General features: G+C 45.3%; 1 protein-coding gene across 1 annotated transcript in view; it reads right to left on the minus strand.

The window, feature by feature from the left end:
* Positions 1 to 13878, minus strand: part of LOC126100467 (uncharacterized) — a gene marked incomplete at its 3' end in the record, with an annotated part of 38189 nt that extends 24311 nt beyond the window's left edge. The window contains exons 1-3 of the mRNA XM_049911108.1: positions 13834 to 13878; positions 10215 to 10437; positions 10009 to 10118 (exon numbers count right to left, since the gene is read on the minus strand). Of these exons, the coding sequence (XP_049767065.1) occupies positions 10009 to 10118; positions 10215 to 10437; positions 13834 to 13878 (378 nt within the window). The remainder of the gene's footprint in view (positions 1 to 10008; positions 10119 to 10214; positions 10438 to 13833) is intronic.
* Between the last annotated feature and the right edge of the window lie 213 nt (positions 13879 to 14091).

The following is a 14091-nucleotide window of genomic DNA, read 5'->3' on the forward strand; positions in this document are numbered from 1 at the left end:
GTGACTATACAGGGTGATTCAACTAAGCTGTTCACCTTAGATATTTCGTACTTCTTCCTCATTCAGATGAACTGTGAGAAAGTTCGCAGTAAATGACGTATGGTCTGTCTTCATATCTTCGTTAATTACAGAGATGTCGGTATTAATTTCGCTTTTCCAAGAAAAACTAAAGTAATTTCTGCTGATAGTTCCGTAGTTAAAAAAGAGACGAATTCAAAGGCATTTCACTCTTCAGATTTAGGTAGTTAGTCTCGGAGTCAATACAATAAATAGAACGTAGGATTTATCGGTTTTGTACATGAAACAGATTGCTATCTTACGTGGAAGTTCGTGATTTAAGAACCCAATAAGGAAATATGTCACGATGGATAAAGAGGAAACAGAGTGCTGCACCGTCGCTTTATCGATATATACTGAAGCGCCAAAGGAACTGGTATAGTCATTCGTATTCAAATACAGAGGTATGTAAACAGAAAGAATACGGCGCTACGGTCGGTAAGGCCTGTATCAGACAACAAGTGTCTGGCGCAGTTGTTAGATCGGTTACTGCTGCTACAATGGCAGGTTATCAAGATTTAAGTGAGTTTCAACGTGGTGTTATAGTCGGCGCACGAGCGAACGACACAGCATCTCCGAGGTAGCGATGAAGTGGGGATTTTCTTGTATGACCATAGTGTACCGTGCATGTCAGGAATCCGGTAAAACATCAAATCTCCGACATCGCTGCGGCCGGGGAAAGATGTTGCACGAATGGAACCAACGATGACTGAAGAGTATCGTTCAGCGCGACAGAAGTGCAACCCTTCAGCATATTGCTGCAGGTTTTGTACTGGGCCATCAGCAACTGTCCACGTGCGAACCATTCAACGGAACATAATCGACATGGACTTTCGGAGCCGCAGGTCCATGCATGTATCCTTGATGACTGCATGAGACAAAGCCCTACGCCTCGCCTGGACCTGTCAACACAGTCAGTGGACTGTTGATGTCAGGAAACATGTTGCCTGGTCGGACGAGTCTCGTTTCAAATTGTATCGAGCGGATGGACGTGAACGGGTATTGGGACAACCTCATGATTCCATGGACCCTGCATGTCAGCAGGGGACTGTTCAATCTGGTGAAGGCTCTGTAATGGTGTGGGGCGTGTGCACTTGGAGTGATATGGGATCCCTGATACGCCTAGATACGACTCTGACAGGTGACACTTACGTAAGCGTCCTGTCTGATCACCTGCATCCATTCATGCCCATTATGCATTCCGACGGACTTGGACAATTCTAGCAGGACAATGCGACAGGAACACTCTTCTAAGTTTAAACACTTTCACTGGCCACCACACTCCCCAGACATGAACATTATTGAGCATATCTGGGATGCTTTGCAGCGTGTTGTTCAGAAGAGACTTCCACCCCTGATTTATGGACAGCCCTGCAGGATTCATGGTGTCAATACCCTCCAGCACTACTTCAGACATTAGTGGAGTCCATGCCACGTCGTGTTGCGGCACTTCTGCGTGCTCGCGGGGGCCCTACACGATATCAGGCAGGTCTAACAGTTTTTTAGGCTCTTCAGTGTAAAAGGGACACAATCGAAATATAGCTTACATTATTTCTGAGTCGTTCACGTGTGTGATTAGTTTGCTGGTATTGGTTAGTTTGTGGAAAAGAAGCCGACGCTCATCCAGCTCTTTCTGGTCGCTGGGTACTAAGTGTAGGCATAATAAGTTAGCCAGCATATGCGCCTCTTTTGATGCCACTGGACTCTTACGCTGAGCTAAGTTCAAAGACTAAATCTAAGCACTAATTCCGACCACATTAGAGGATTTAAAACATCGCATTGTTGGAGCATATGCACTAATATCGAAGTAATCTCTTCAGCCTATCGACAAGTTCCTGCAGCTGTGACATCAAACTTGAACTGCAATATAAAATGGGCGTTTCGAACACTTTATGAAATAAATGAAATTTTAAGGATGTTTATATGACCACATTCTTTCGTGACCTCCTCAGGAGGCGAAGTTATTATTCAACAGTCTCAATACCTTAATTCCTGGTTTTACAAATTTATTCAATTTTTGTCGTGCAGCTTTGTTTCGACGATCTAGAAGAAACAAGAGCAAAATTCCTACCGTAGATGCCTTTTCGTTTGCCTTCCAATTGCTGGATTGGTCCAGCCACACGTAGTCAAATTACAACTGTTTTAAATGAGACTTTCCTCCACTATTGCCGGCCGGAGTGGCAGTGCGGTTCTAGGCGCTACAGTCTGGAACCGCGAGACCGCTACGGTCGCAGGTTCGAATCCTGCCTCGGGGATGGATGTGTGTGATGTCCTTAGGTTAGCTAGGTTTAAGTAGTTCTAAGTTCTAGGGGACTGATGACCTCAGTAGCTAAGTCCCATAGCGCTCAGAGCCATTTGAGCCATTTTTCTCCACTATTCTGGTTTTGTAAGTAGACTCTACGGAGTTCGTAGTCCAGTAGTTAGTGTCGCTTCCTCTAGATGGTGGAATCTCGGGTGAGATTACCGGCTGGGTCGTAGATATTCTTCGCTCGGGGATGGGTGCTTATGCTGACCCAAGCATTTCAACTCATCCTCATCCACGCACAAGTCACTGACGAGGGGTTAAATAGAAAGACTCGCACTAGGCGGCCGAAAAACAAAAGACTTGGTCTCCCAGCATTTTGTGCCGTACGATCATTTCATTTCAGTAGACTCCCTTACAAGAAGACCTTGCGTACATCCCCTCATCGATTTAGTTCATATTGACAAGGTGTGTAGGCCCCGGCTAGGACTTCAACATACAGGATGAATCAGCTGCCCCTGGCACTGGCCTTATGCACACTGCAATGCCTTCAAATACCACGCACAAGATGACATATTTTCTCGCCCACTTCCAACAAACTGTTAGTCCTACAAAAAGAGTGAACAGGACCGTTTTGTAGGATATTTAATGTAGTAAAATTTTGTACTGGGACATGTTTTCGGTAGAAAAATTTCCAAAAGTGACGTTTTTCTTGTGGCTTCCAGCGTAAACGTGTCCCTGTACAAAATTTTACTACTTTAAATTTCCTATAAAACATTCCCGTTCATTTTTTCTATGGGACTAATAGTTTTCACATTGTGACAGAGAATATGAAAATCTGGTGCGTGATATTAGAAGGTGTTGTAGGATGATAGAAGCCAGCGCTAGGGGCAGCTCAATCATCATTTATGCGAACGGGAACACACAACACTCAAACGTTCTCGAGAAAATCGGGTTTGAAAAATTTATGTGTGATCGTATACTTTGTATGGTCGCTAGCATTCAAGTTCAAGGAGTCTGCAACCGAATGAGTAAGTGCTTAGTTCCGTAAGTGCGAGGTCACTGGATCGAATCTCTCTGTCAGTATTTCCCTTTTTTTCTCATTCCCAAGTAATTCTAACGACAGGTATGTGTAATACGCCACCAAATTGTATGACGAACGAGAACAAATTATGAAGGTAAACCATGTTTGTTTTTCAATGGATACTTTGAAAGAACCATCCACATGCAAAAATTAGGCTTTCACTACATTTGCTGTATGTCATGGTAATTGTTGTTTTCCATGTTTCTACGATCAGTATCATCCTGATATGTGCAGTGCTCCTTAGGTTACACACTATACATGTCACAAATGTAGATACATACGAGTGTTATTGTCCACAAATCATCGCCTCACACATGCTACTTTATGACAGGGTGGACTGTCACTCTCATAGAAACAATTATGTCTCTAAACTGTTGCTCTGCTCTGCACAGGATTCAATGCTGCAATAAGTGTGCATATCCTACCACTTTTATCATTTTCTTAAGCGGAATGGAAAGACCACATCCGAGACATATAAAACGTCCTCATACCGTAACAGAACCGTCACAGTACTTCACTATCAGCACTACATATGGTGGCAGCTAATGTTCTCCAGGGATACTCCAAACTCAAACCCTTCGTTCGAATTGCGACAGGGTATAGCGTCATTCATCACTCGAAACCACTCGGATAGTCATATAGGGTCGCTCCTTACAGCCCCTCAAGCGTCGCTTAGCATTAGCTACAGAAATGTGTGGCTCTGGTCTTGGTTTAGCTTCTAGCAGAAAGTCACATCACCAACAGTCGACTTGGACAACTTTATGAAGGGCCGAAATGATCTGAACGGATTTGTCATTCAGGTGACATCCAATGGCTAGTCGATGCTGAAGTCACTAACCTCTCCTGGCCGATCTATTCTGCTGTTATTGCTTCTATACTCACAATGCGATTCTCCTTACCTCATTTTGTACTGCCGGGTCCGCATTTCGTGCCATTTTACAGCCAATTTCGCATTTTGTAGGTGTTTCTGGATACTTCTGATTAGATAGCGTACGTCTACACTCAGTGAAAAGATACACGAGCAAGCTAAAAATTAATATGACGTTGACCAAAGACCTTTTCGTCTGTGAAAGATAGACTTTATCGAGTTTTGAACAGCTATTGATACAGCTTAGTTGTGTCCTCATGAATTTGGTAATAACATTACATACAGCATTATTGTCCTTATTGTCTACCAGAACGGCTTCTGTTAAAGAATTTCATTGCTGTTCAAGCACCGTCTGGAGGCCGTCGAGAACTGAGATGGTGGTGTAAGTAGCAGAGTCCTTCGGCGTGGAGTATGCTTCATAGGATTTATGGCTCGTGAGCGATCAGGTCACTTTGAACACATGATACGTCATGACGGACGAAATTGGCTTTACGACAGTGCTATGTGGTTGGGCAGTACCGTTCATCAGAGGGAACCGAGGTCTAAATGCACCACCGCTGCAGTATGCTATGCCAGTCACTGTACACCTAGGTAACACCGATGTGTTCCTAATACGCTCCTGTCCAACAGGAGAACTCTCGCTCTGCAGTATCGGTTCCTTTTACCCTCTGAGTACCAGTGTTTCTGCCTGAAACCATTTCTTTTTTTTAAAATATCAGTGCCTTTTGCATGAAACCACCGCTTGATGCTATTGCAAGAGAGAGATACTGAGGTACTTCTATGAATGCTATGGATGTAGTTCATGATAGCCGCCACCTACAGCGTTCGAAGCAACAGTCGGCGCGGAGATTGTGCTACGTGATTGTAGGAGATTGCGACATGTGGTTGTTTATAGCCATCAAATTGATGAAATCATTGAATGTGAAAGTAAGTATATCTAAAGTTATTGTCACGCAGATTTAGGCTTGCCTGCTGCTATTATGAGTGGTTTCGAAATTAAACACTTGGAGCAGTATTTACTTTTGATATAAATTTATTAAGTTTTAAGCCCATTTTTGCTTTTCACTTAGGACTACAATTTGTTTTAGGCATAACGAACAAATGGAAGTTTCTAGATGTGGGCCCGCATCTCGTGGTCGTGCGTTAGCGTTCTCGCTTCCCACGCCCGGGTTCCCGGGTTCGATTCCCGGCGGGGTCAGGGATTTTCTCTGCCTCGTGATGGCTGGGTGTTGTGTGCTGTCCTTAGGTTAGTTAGGTTTAAGTACACTCCCGGAAATTGAAATAAGAACACCGTGAATTCATTGTCCCAGGAAGGGGAAACTTTATTGACACATTCCTGGGGTCAGATACATCACATGATCAAACTGACAGAACCACAGGCACATAGACACAGGCAACAGAGCATGCACAATGTCGGCACTAGTACAGTGTATATCCACCTTTCGCAGCAATGCAGGCTGCTATTCGCCCATGGAGACGATCGTAGAGATGCTGGATGTAGTCCTGTGGAACGGCTTGCCATGCCATTTCCACCTGGCGCCTCAGTTGGACCAGCGTTCGTGCTGGACGTGCAGACCGCGTGAGACGACGCTTCATCCAGTCCCAAACATGCTCAATGGGGGACAGATCCGGAGATCTTGCTGGCCAGGGTAGTTGACTTACACCTTCTAGAGCACGTTGGGTGGCACGGGATACATGCGGACGTGCATTGTCCTGTTGGAACAGCAAGTTACCTTGCCGGTCTAGGAATGGTAGAACGATGGGTTCGATGACGGTTTGGATGTACCGTGCACTATTCAGTGTCCCCTCGACGATCATCAGTGGTGTACGGTCAGTGTAGGAGATCGCTCCCCACACCATGATGCCGGGTGTTGGCCCTGTGTGCCTCGGTCGTATGCAGTCCTGATTGTGGCGCTCACCTGCACGGCGCCAAACACGCATACGACCATCATTGGCACCAAGGCAGAAACGACTCTCATCGCTGAAGACGACACGTCTCCATTCGTCCCTCCATTCACACCTGTCGCGACACCACTGGAGGCGGGCTGCACGATGTTGGGGCGTGAGCGGAAGACGGCCTAACGGTGTGCGGGACCGTAGCCCAGCTTCATGGAGACGGTTGTGAATGGTCCTCGCCGATACCCCAGGAGCAACAGTGTCCCTAATTTGCTGGGAAGTGGCGGTGCGGTCCTCTATGGCACTGCGTAGGATCCTACGGTCTTGGCGTGCATCCGTGCGTCGCTGCGGTCCGGTCCCAGGTCGACGGGCACGTGCACCTTCCGCCGACCACTGGCGACAACATCGATGTACTGTGGAGACCTCACGCCCCACGTGTTGAGCAATACGGCGGTACGTCCACCCGGCCTCCCGCATGCCCACTATACGCCCTCTCTCAAAGTCCGTTAACTGCACATACGGTTCACGTCCACGCTGTCGCGGCATGCTACCAGTGTTAAAGACTGCGATGGAGCTCCGTATGCCACGGCAAACTGGCTGACACTGACGGCGGCGGTGCACAAATGCTGCGCAGCTAGCGCCATTCGACGGCCAACACCGCGGTTCCTGGTGTGTCCGCTGTGCCGTGCGTGTGATCATTGCTTGTACAGCCCTCTCGCAGTGTCCGGAGCAAGTATGGTGGGTCTGACACACCGGTGTCAATGTGTTCTTTTTTCCATTTCCAGGAGTGTAGTTCTAAGTTCTAGGGGACTTATGACCACAGCAGTTGAGTCCCATAGTGCTCAGAGCCATTTGAACCATTTGATTTCTAGATGTGGGACTGTGTCTAGTGAAAATGCGAAACTGCTTTTAAATATATCTCATGAATCGATGAATGGTGAAATGTATGTCCCAATGCTTCCAAAATGAAACCATAACTTTAAAAATATTGATTGCTTATATTTTGCCAATCTGTTCTTATATTCGTTGCTTACTAAAATCAGAAAACATTTTATGAAAAAGTTTGAATCTGAATTTTTTATATTGTAACTCATTTCTCTTGCAGGGACAGAACATTTTTGGGCACTTGACTCAAGATAACAGATGTGACACTAGCCTGTAGCACGTTAATGTTCTTTTTCGTATAGCCGTTGGATATTTCCTCCTGGCTGGGAGTTGTCTGCACCCATCAAGAGTTGCTATTGGTGACATTCAACTCCTGGTCCACCTCGCACTGACTGTCGTCTGTCTCTAAATTGTCAATGATGTCAACCGAAAGCGTTTGCTGTGCCATTCTGCTTCACTACAACTCGAATAATGTGTGCCAAACGCACACAATGTACTGTCAGGATCACTTTATCCTAGGCTTCTACAAACCACAGCACCTGCACACTGAATCCGCCCACACTAGAAATGTGTGCCAACTGCAGCCCAAACCAACAACATCACGTTGGCAGTAGGCCGCTAAACCTGGTCCGCTAAACCTAGTCCTGCCGTGATGTGGTCACGTCGGACGCGTGATACCTCTCGACTACACTTCTTGAGGGATTTATGCGTCCAAAGGGGCTAACTTAAAGAATAAAGATCGGAGAGGCGTTCCAAACAAGGGACCTTCGGACTGGCTTGTTTTGATTTTATTTGAAGGTCGGTCCTCCTACATAAATTTCCTAAAGCAGCATGATGCACGACCCAAAAAAACTCAACAGAATCGAAGATTTCCAAGTGCTGTTAACTACAGAGAATTTTTTTCTGAACCGTCTGTAGTTGAATACCTAACATTCTTGTCTTATACTTGCGAGTTTTGTTAGACGTGGCTATATTTATTCTAAAATTGAAATGTTAATAAATATATTAAATTTCAGTTTTTAATAACATGTTTCATTTTTAATCACGGGAAGTGTAGGTGTAACATCAAAGCCATTTTAAACAGCCAAGATAATGTGTTGTCTTACAGTCACTTGTATGGATTTGAGACCTAACGATTTAAGGGAAGTTCTCACTTCGCGTAATTATTACAAATTTACGTAACAATCGAGGTTTTCCTAACATGATAGTGTTGAAAGAGGGTTTACTTAGCGACAAATTTCTGTGTCGACGAATGTTTCATTGGAGGCTGCCACAAACTAACAACAACATTTGTTGAATGGCATCTAAGCGGGCGCAATGGCTAGCCAGTGAACAATATCGGAATACTGCTGCAATCACGTGTCGAGTTCTAAGGAAAACATTGAAGAGGAGAGTTTTCAAGAAAATCCTACTTGTTGCTAACAAGAAGAAGGTATTGGTTGGGCTTCAGTCCGTTAGAGACAAGATTTTTCCGCCTGGCAATTTAGGACCTACCATGTGCAGCATTTGAACTGGCCTAGAGGAATAATTTTCCTCATAGTTTTAGTAATCAGACCAAAACGGCTGTGTACGAGTGGAGTACGCTTTTCTGGCATTGATGTTGAGGACTGATACAAGCAAAATATGAGTACAAATATGTGTGAAATACGTTCGATATATATGTGACAAAGTGTGACTTGTACGTATGCGGTCAAAACTGCTTATAAAATGTTTCCTTGAAATCCCAGGATCGATTTCAAGAAAATTTGGTACACGTATTAATTACTATAAGGAAAGAAATATTGTCGGAATAAGAACCAGCAAACTCATATTAGGGTGGGGGTGATATTGTAGAGAGAGAAGGGGGGAGGCAGAGATGGACAGATGGAGAAGGGGAATGAGGATATTGACACAGATATGGGGAAGTGAGGGACAGAAGGAGAAAAAGGGAAGGGAGAAATATACAGAGAAGGGTTAGAGGATGAGATGAACAAAGAGTGGGGGAGAAGGTTACAAAAAGAAACAAGGAGGGACAGAGAGAGGGGCTGGAGGAGATGGACTGAGAGACAAGGATGAGAAATGGACAGCAAGGGGGGAGAGAGAGGGAGCAATAGACGGTCAGTGAGTGGAGCTAGGAGGAGATGATCTTAGAGGAGGGAGTTCGAGGTGGAGGGAACAAGATGAGATGGTCTTAAAGGAGGAAAGAGCAAATGGAGACAAGAGGGAGTAGCTGACAGGCATAGAGAGAGGAGCAGGAGGAGGTGGAGAGAAGATGGGTGGTTTGGTGGAGAAGATGGTCAGAGAGTGGGGGCAGGAGGTGGACGGAGGGGGAAGGAGAAGATGGACTAATGCAACTGGGAAAGTACATACCCGGCCAACGTCGTGAAACTCAAAAAACTGCGTCTATCGAAAAACGAACGAAAAACCTTGCGCCATCACAAGACTAGCACGCAAATATTGACGGTTCTGCCAAAATTTTCGAAATTTTCAGTACCTAACAGCACTCGGGAATCTTCAGAAGCAGTATTATTCGGGGACGAGTGTCACACTGCGTGAAAAACGTCGTTTTCAGGCACTGAGTAGCAAAATCGAAGAGGGCAGAGCAGTGCATAAGGTCTCCTTGTGTGACACAGACACTTAACGTCGTATATTTACATGTCCGCGCAGTCCTATAATTTAAACACAAGGATTTATATCGTCTTTTGCTTACGGAGGCAGAACATAGTGATGGATACAGAAGAAAAAGTTATAATCCACTTTGGAATAAGAACAGATCAGTGTCGGATCTATGTCTACAGATCCAAGAGCTCAGTGACCGATCCTCGGTTGGTCATTGGATCTTTAGTAGTTTCAAGCACAGTAAGTTGGTGTGAGCCTGCCACAGCTTAGACTGCACCTTGTGGTCATTATCTAATGTTATTTTTCTTACATCTCTTAAAATCACCTCTATTGTGTGACAGTATTTTGCAAGTAACTTCTTTTGCAGACAACGCTTACCTTCATGAGGTCGCGCTCGCACTTGACGTCGAGTGAGATGATCTTGGGCATGTCAGGCATGGGTGCCGGCCAAGCAGCGTCGGGCACCGGTGCGGCCGCGTACAGCTTGTCTAGCGCGTCGAGGGGTGGCGGGGGCGGTCCGTGGTAGAAGTGCGGGGGCGGAGGCGGTGGCGGCGGTAGGTGCGGCCCGTAGTAGGGCGGCTTGCGAGCCGCCCCCGCTCCCGGCCCCGCCTCCAGCGCCAGCTGGTCGCCGCCCACGCGGTCGCGCTCCTCGGCGGCGCTCAGCGAGCCCCCGGCGCCGGCGCCCGCCCCCGCTCCGCCGCCGCGGTCCTGCGCCGACGACGCCGCCTCCGCAGCCTCTCCGCCGTCCGCGGCGGGCTGCCGTCCACCGCCTTCAGAACCCTCCGAGTCGTCCACGCAGCGGGCACCCTGAAAACACGCGTCTCATTTTTAATAACAAGCTTTAGTTTTGTGCTCTTAAACAGCCGCGTGCAGCAAAAAGTTCAACATGTTTTTGAAATACACAAGTTGTACTCTTTATCTACCCTGTTGGTTCCTCGAGGAATCCGCTGCAAGACCGACGAGGGCCGAAATAAGAGAAAAGTACACAATCCGCATGCGCAACACAAACAGATAAGTCCGAGCGACAAAAATCAGCTATATTATTGTTAGCGTGGGAGGTGGGCCAATGTCAGACGTTTCGGCTGTAGTCGGTGCCAAGCGATATGGGTTCAAGCTGCTGCGGCTTTTCCTGCAGCAGAGTTGAACCTGTATACTTTGCAAGCCGTCTGTAAGTACGAATGCTCTTCGGAAAATAAGGAAACCACAGCAAAAATCAAAACTGTGTTATTTGCAACAGTTGGCTACGCCTTCCAGCTACTTCTCTATATAGTCGCCACTCCGACTTAGACATCGGTCGTAGCGTTGTACCAACTTCCCAACACCCTCACCACAGGAGGCAACCTCGTGTGCATTCCTCGTCGTCTGTGCCAAAACATTATCTTCATGGGTAGCGGTTTATCTGAGTTGAGGTGGTAGCCAAGACGGAGCTGTATCGGGGAGACCAAACACTTACCCACGAAAACGCTGCAGGAGCATCCTCATTGTCGCGGCAGAGAACTGTCATGAAGAAGGAGACGCGTGACAGTTACATTACATGGGGTTGCATGAAATCAGACGAAATCTCTCGGCAGGCACCCATACTTGGCGGGAGACACTTATCTCTAGACATCACCAAGCGTTCAATGTGCGCTGAGAACTGAAAAGAGTGACGTGACGCTGTCTGTAGGCATATTAGAGACACTGCCCAACACATCTACTTCCAAAGCTTCACTGGATTTTCATTGCGGTTCCCACTTATCTTTCCTTAATTTCCGAATAGCCATCCTACTTCTTATCAGTATTATCGATATCTACATTACTAACTGACTAATTTGGTTCGTTGTTCATGGTTCATGGTACACAGTCTAGTTGCAGGTTGCCTATGTAACAGCTTTGGAGAACCACAAAAGTTTGATTTTCATTGTTTCATATAATTATCGAACAAAGTTAAAAATTTAAAATGCTGTCACAAACTACTCATTAAGAAGTATTGAAGGGTTAAGGGAATAAGACAAGTATGACTTCATTCAGTAATTACACTAAGTCTGTGGATCTACTCCTCATCAAAATTCTGGATGTGCAATGACGATCGCACAATCTCCTCCGAGGTTTTGGGAGAAATACGTCGTATTTCTTCCTCTGATTTCCATTTAAGTTTCCTGAGCATTTCTGTTGCACTTTCGTATGAAGCGACCTATTACGATCCTTAGCAGCGCATCTCTGAGTTCGTTCGATGTCTGCTGCTAACCCTTAACCCAAACACGTTCAGCACATCTGTACTATTATTATTACATTCTTTTATTACTTATCTCAATGTTTTTCGACTTTTTTAGTGTTGGGACCATCGCGTTTTATTTTATTTTGTTGTGGAACATTCACATTTTTTTGCTGATTAGTCTGTCACCTCCAAAAACACGTTTGTTTGTAGATGATGAGTGAAAATTATTGAAAAACAGTTTAAGCTGAAATCAGATAGGGAAATTACAGTCTTGAAACTTCGCTATTCCTTCCACCAATCTTCTGGCCCCTCCCGCCAGAGGTTCGTCCTCCCTCGGGCATGGGTGTGTGTATTGTTCTTAGCAAAGTTAGTTTAAGATAGTTTAAGTAATGAGTAAGTCTAGGGACCGATGACCTTAGCAGTTTGGTCCCTTAGGAATTCACACACATTTTAACCTTTCCACCAATCTATTTCTAAAGAATTCCACATTGGTTCCTGGTTATAATATTTAATTTTAAGATGGCTGAAATGTTTTTTGTGGTAAATGACTAGATACAGTTCATTGATGACGAAAAAGACATCAACTTTAGATACAATAGTTGGTACGCTAACAGATACAATTAGACAAATTAGGAATTTATATTTTTGGCTGAGAAACATTGTTCTAGGAACCAATTAAAAATAGCTGCAATCCCTCAGTTTCGATCAAGGTCTTGCAAGGTTTTCTTGGGCCTGAAACAAATGTCGGAACTGATAATGCCTTCCCATACATTCCCAATTATGTAACCCCTTCGTTCCAATCTTAAGGGGACCTGGTATACGGCGGGAAAAAAATTTGACCTTATTAATGGGTGGATATCTCAAATAGCTGACGCTGCCTTCGTACAGGGAATCAAAGAAGTAAAAATCTGGTTTTCGCACGGAACGAAGAAAACCAATTACAAAATACGCTGACCACAATTCGTTTTGATTCTCTTCCACGTGGTCCGCGCTTTTGTACGTTAAATATATGGAGAAAAAAAATACGGTGTAATTCTATCTTTGGTCGTTTCCCTCATTTAGAGAATTACTTGACTCGTTAATCATTATTAAACTCGGCACGCTTTCTACGTCTCTCAGCACCCCGATGTTGTGAGTAAATTTACATAATTCTATCGTTGTCACTAATACACACGTAAGCTTTTACGAAGTTAATAAGCACGATTTCTTATTGGAAAACAACAGAATGCAAAGAAACTTTATCTCTGTTATGCAAGCAATGAGTACGAAGCACACGCAATCAAGGAACTCTAACGACTGAAAATTGTTTTAAAGGCATAACTCGTCGTCTCCTCCTCTTTCGATCCTCCGAACCTTTAACACACCGAGCGAGGTGGCGCAGTGGTTAGACACTGGACTCGCATTCGGGAGGATGACGGTTCAATCCCGCGTCCGGCCATCCTGATTTAGGTTTTCCGTGATTTCCCTAAATCGATCCAGGCAAATGTCGGGATGGTTCCTTTCAAAGGGCACGGTCGACTTCCCTCCCCGTCCTTCCCTGATCCGATGAGACCGATGACCTCGCTGTCTGGTCTCCTTCCCCAAACCAACCAACCAGCCAACCTTTAACACAGTGAGATGTTCCACGTGTCCTGACGGCAAGTAACGCAAGCAAACTCCCCAGAGTTCCAACTGGAAGCTTCCAGTTAATTTCTCCGACATGGCCTCTCAGCTGCTGGCCAGATCGCGTGCTGCGCTGATGGCAGTTACAATAAGTAGGCTGATATAGGGGCCGGGGACTCCCCGACGAGCCGCAGCAGTCCCAGATTACCACACTTCAGCCACATAACACTTTATTAACTATTCCAAGAACTCTTTACAGGACTCTTGAATGGCGCTGTTAGGACACTAGATGTTATTAGGAGGAGTAGGGACAAAATTTAAGTTCAATAACCACCGTTTAGGCTCCCTGTGGTGTAAGTAAATCATTTCACGGGAACGTCTTGGTGGTCTCTTAAATGTATCACGTCTGCTTCCTTCCCCGCTGTTATCCACGTGGGCAGGTGGTCCATCTTGACCGACCTCAACATAGACAATAAGTTTTACGTCTGATCGTATTTTTCTTATTTACATCACCGACGATCCAAAAGCACGGATTCGCCAATTTGATTTTTAATACCATTTATCGTCGTCGTTGGAATCTATACTAATATAAAACAAAATTAAACTTCTGGTACTGAGATAATTTTTAGTCCACGGTAGATTCTTGTTTCTATACCAGTATT

The sequence above is a fragment of the Schistocerca cancellata genome, chromosome 1 (genome assembly GCF_023864275.1).
Source record: "Schistocerca cancellata isolate TAMUIC-IGC-003103 chromosome 1, iqSchCanc2.1, whole genome shotgun sequence".
Lineage (NCBI taxonomy): Eukaryota > Metazoa > Arthropoda > Insecta > Orthoptera > Acrididae > Schistocerca > Schistocerca cancellata.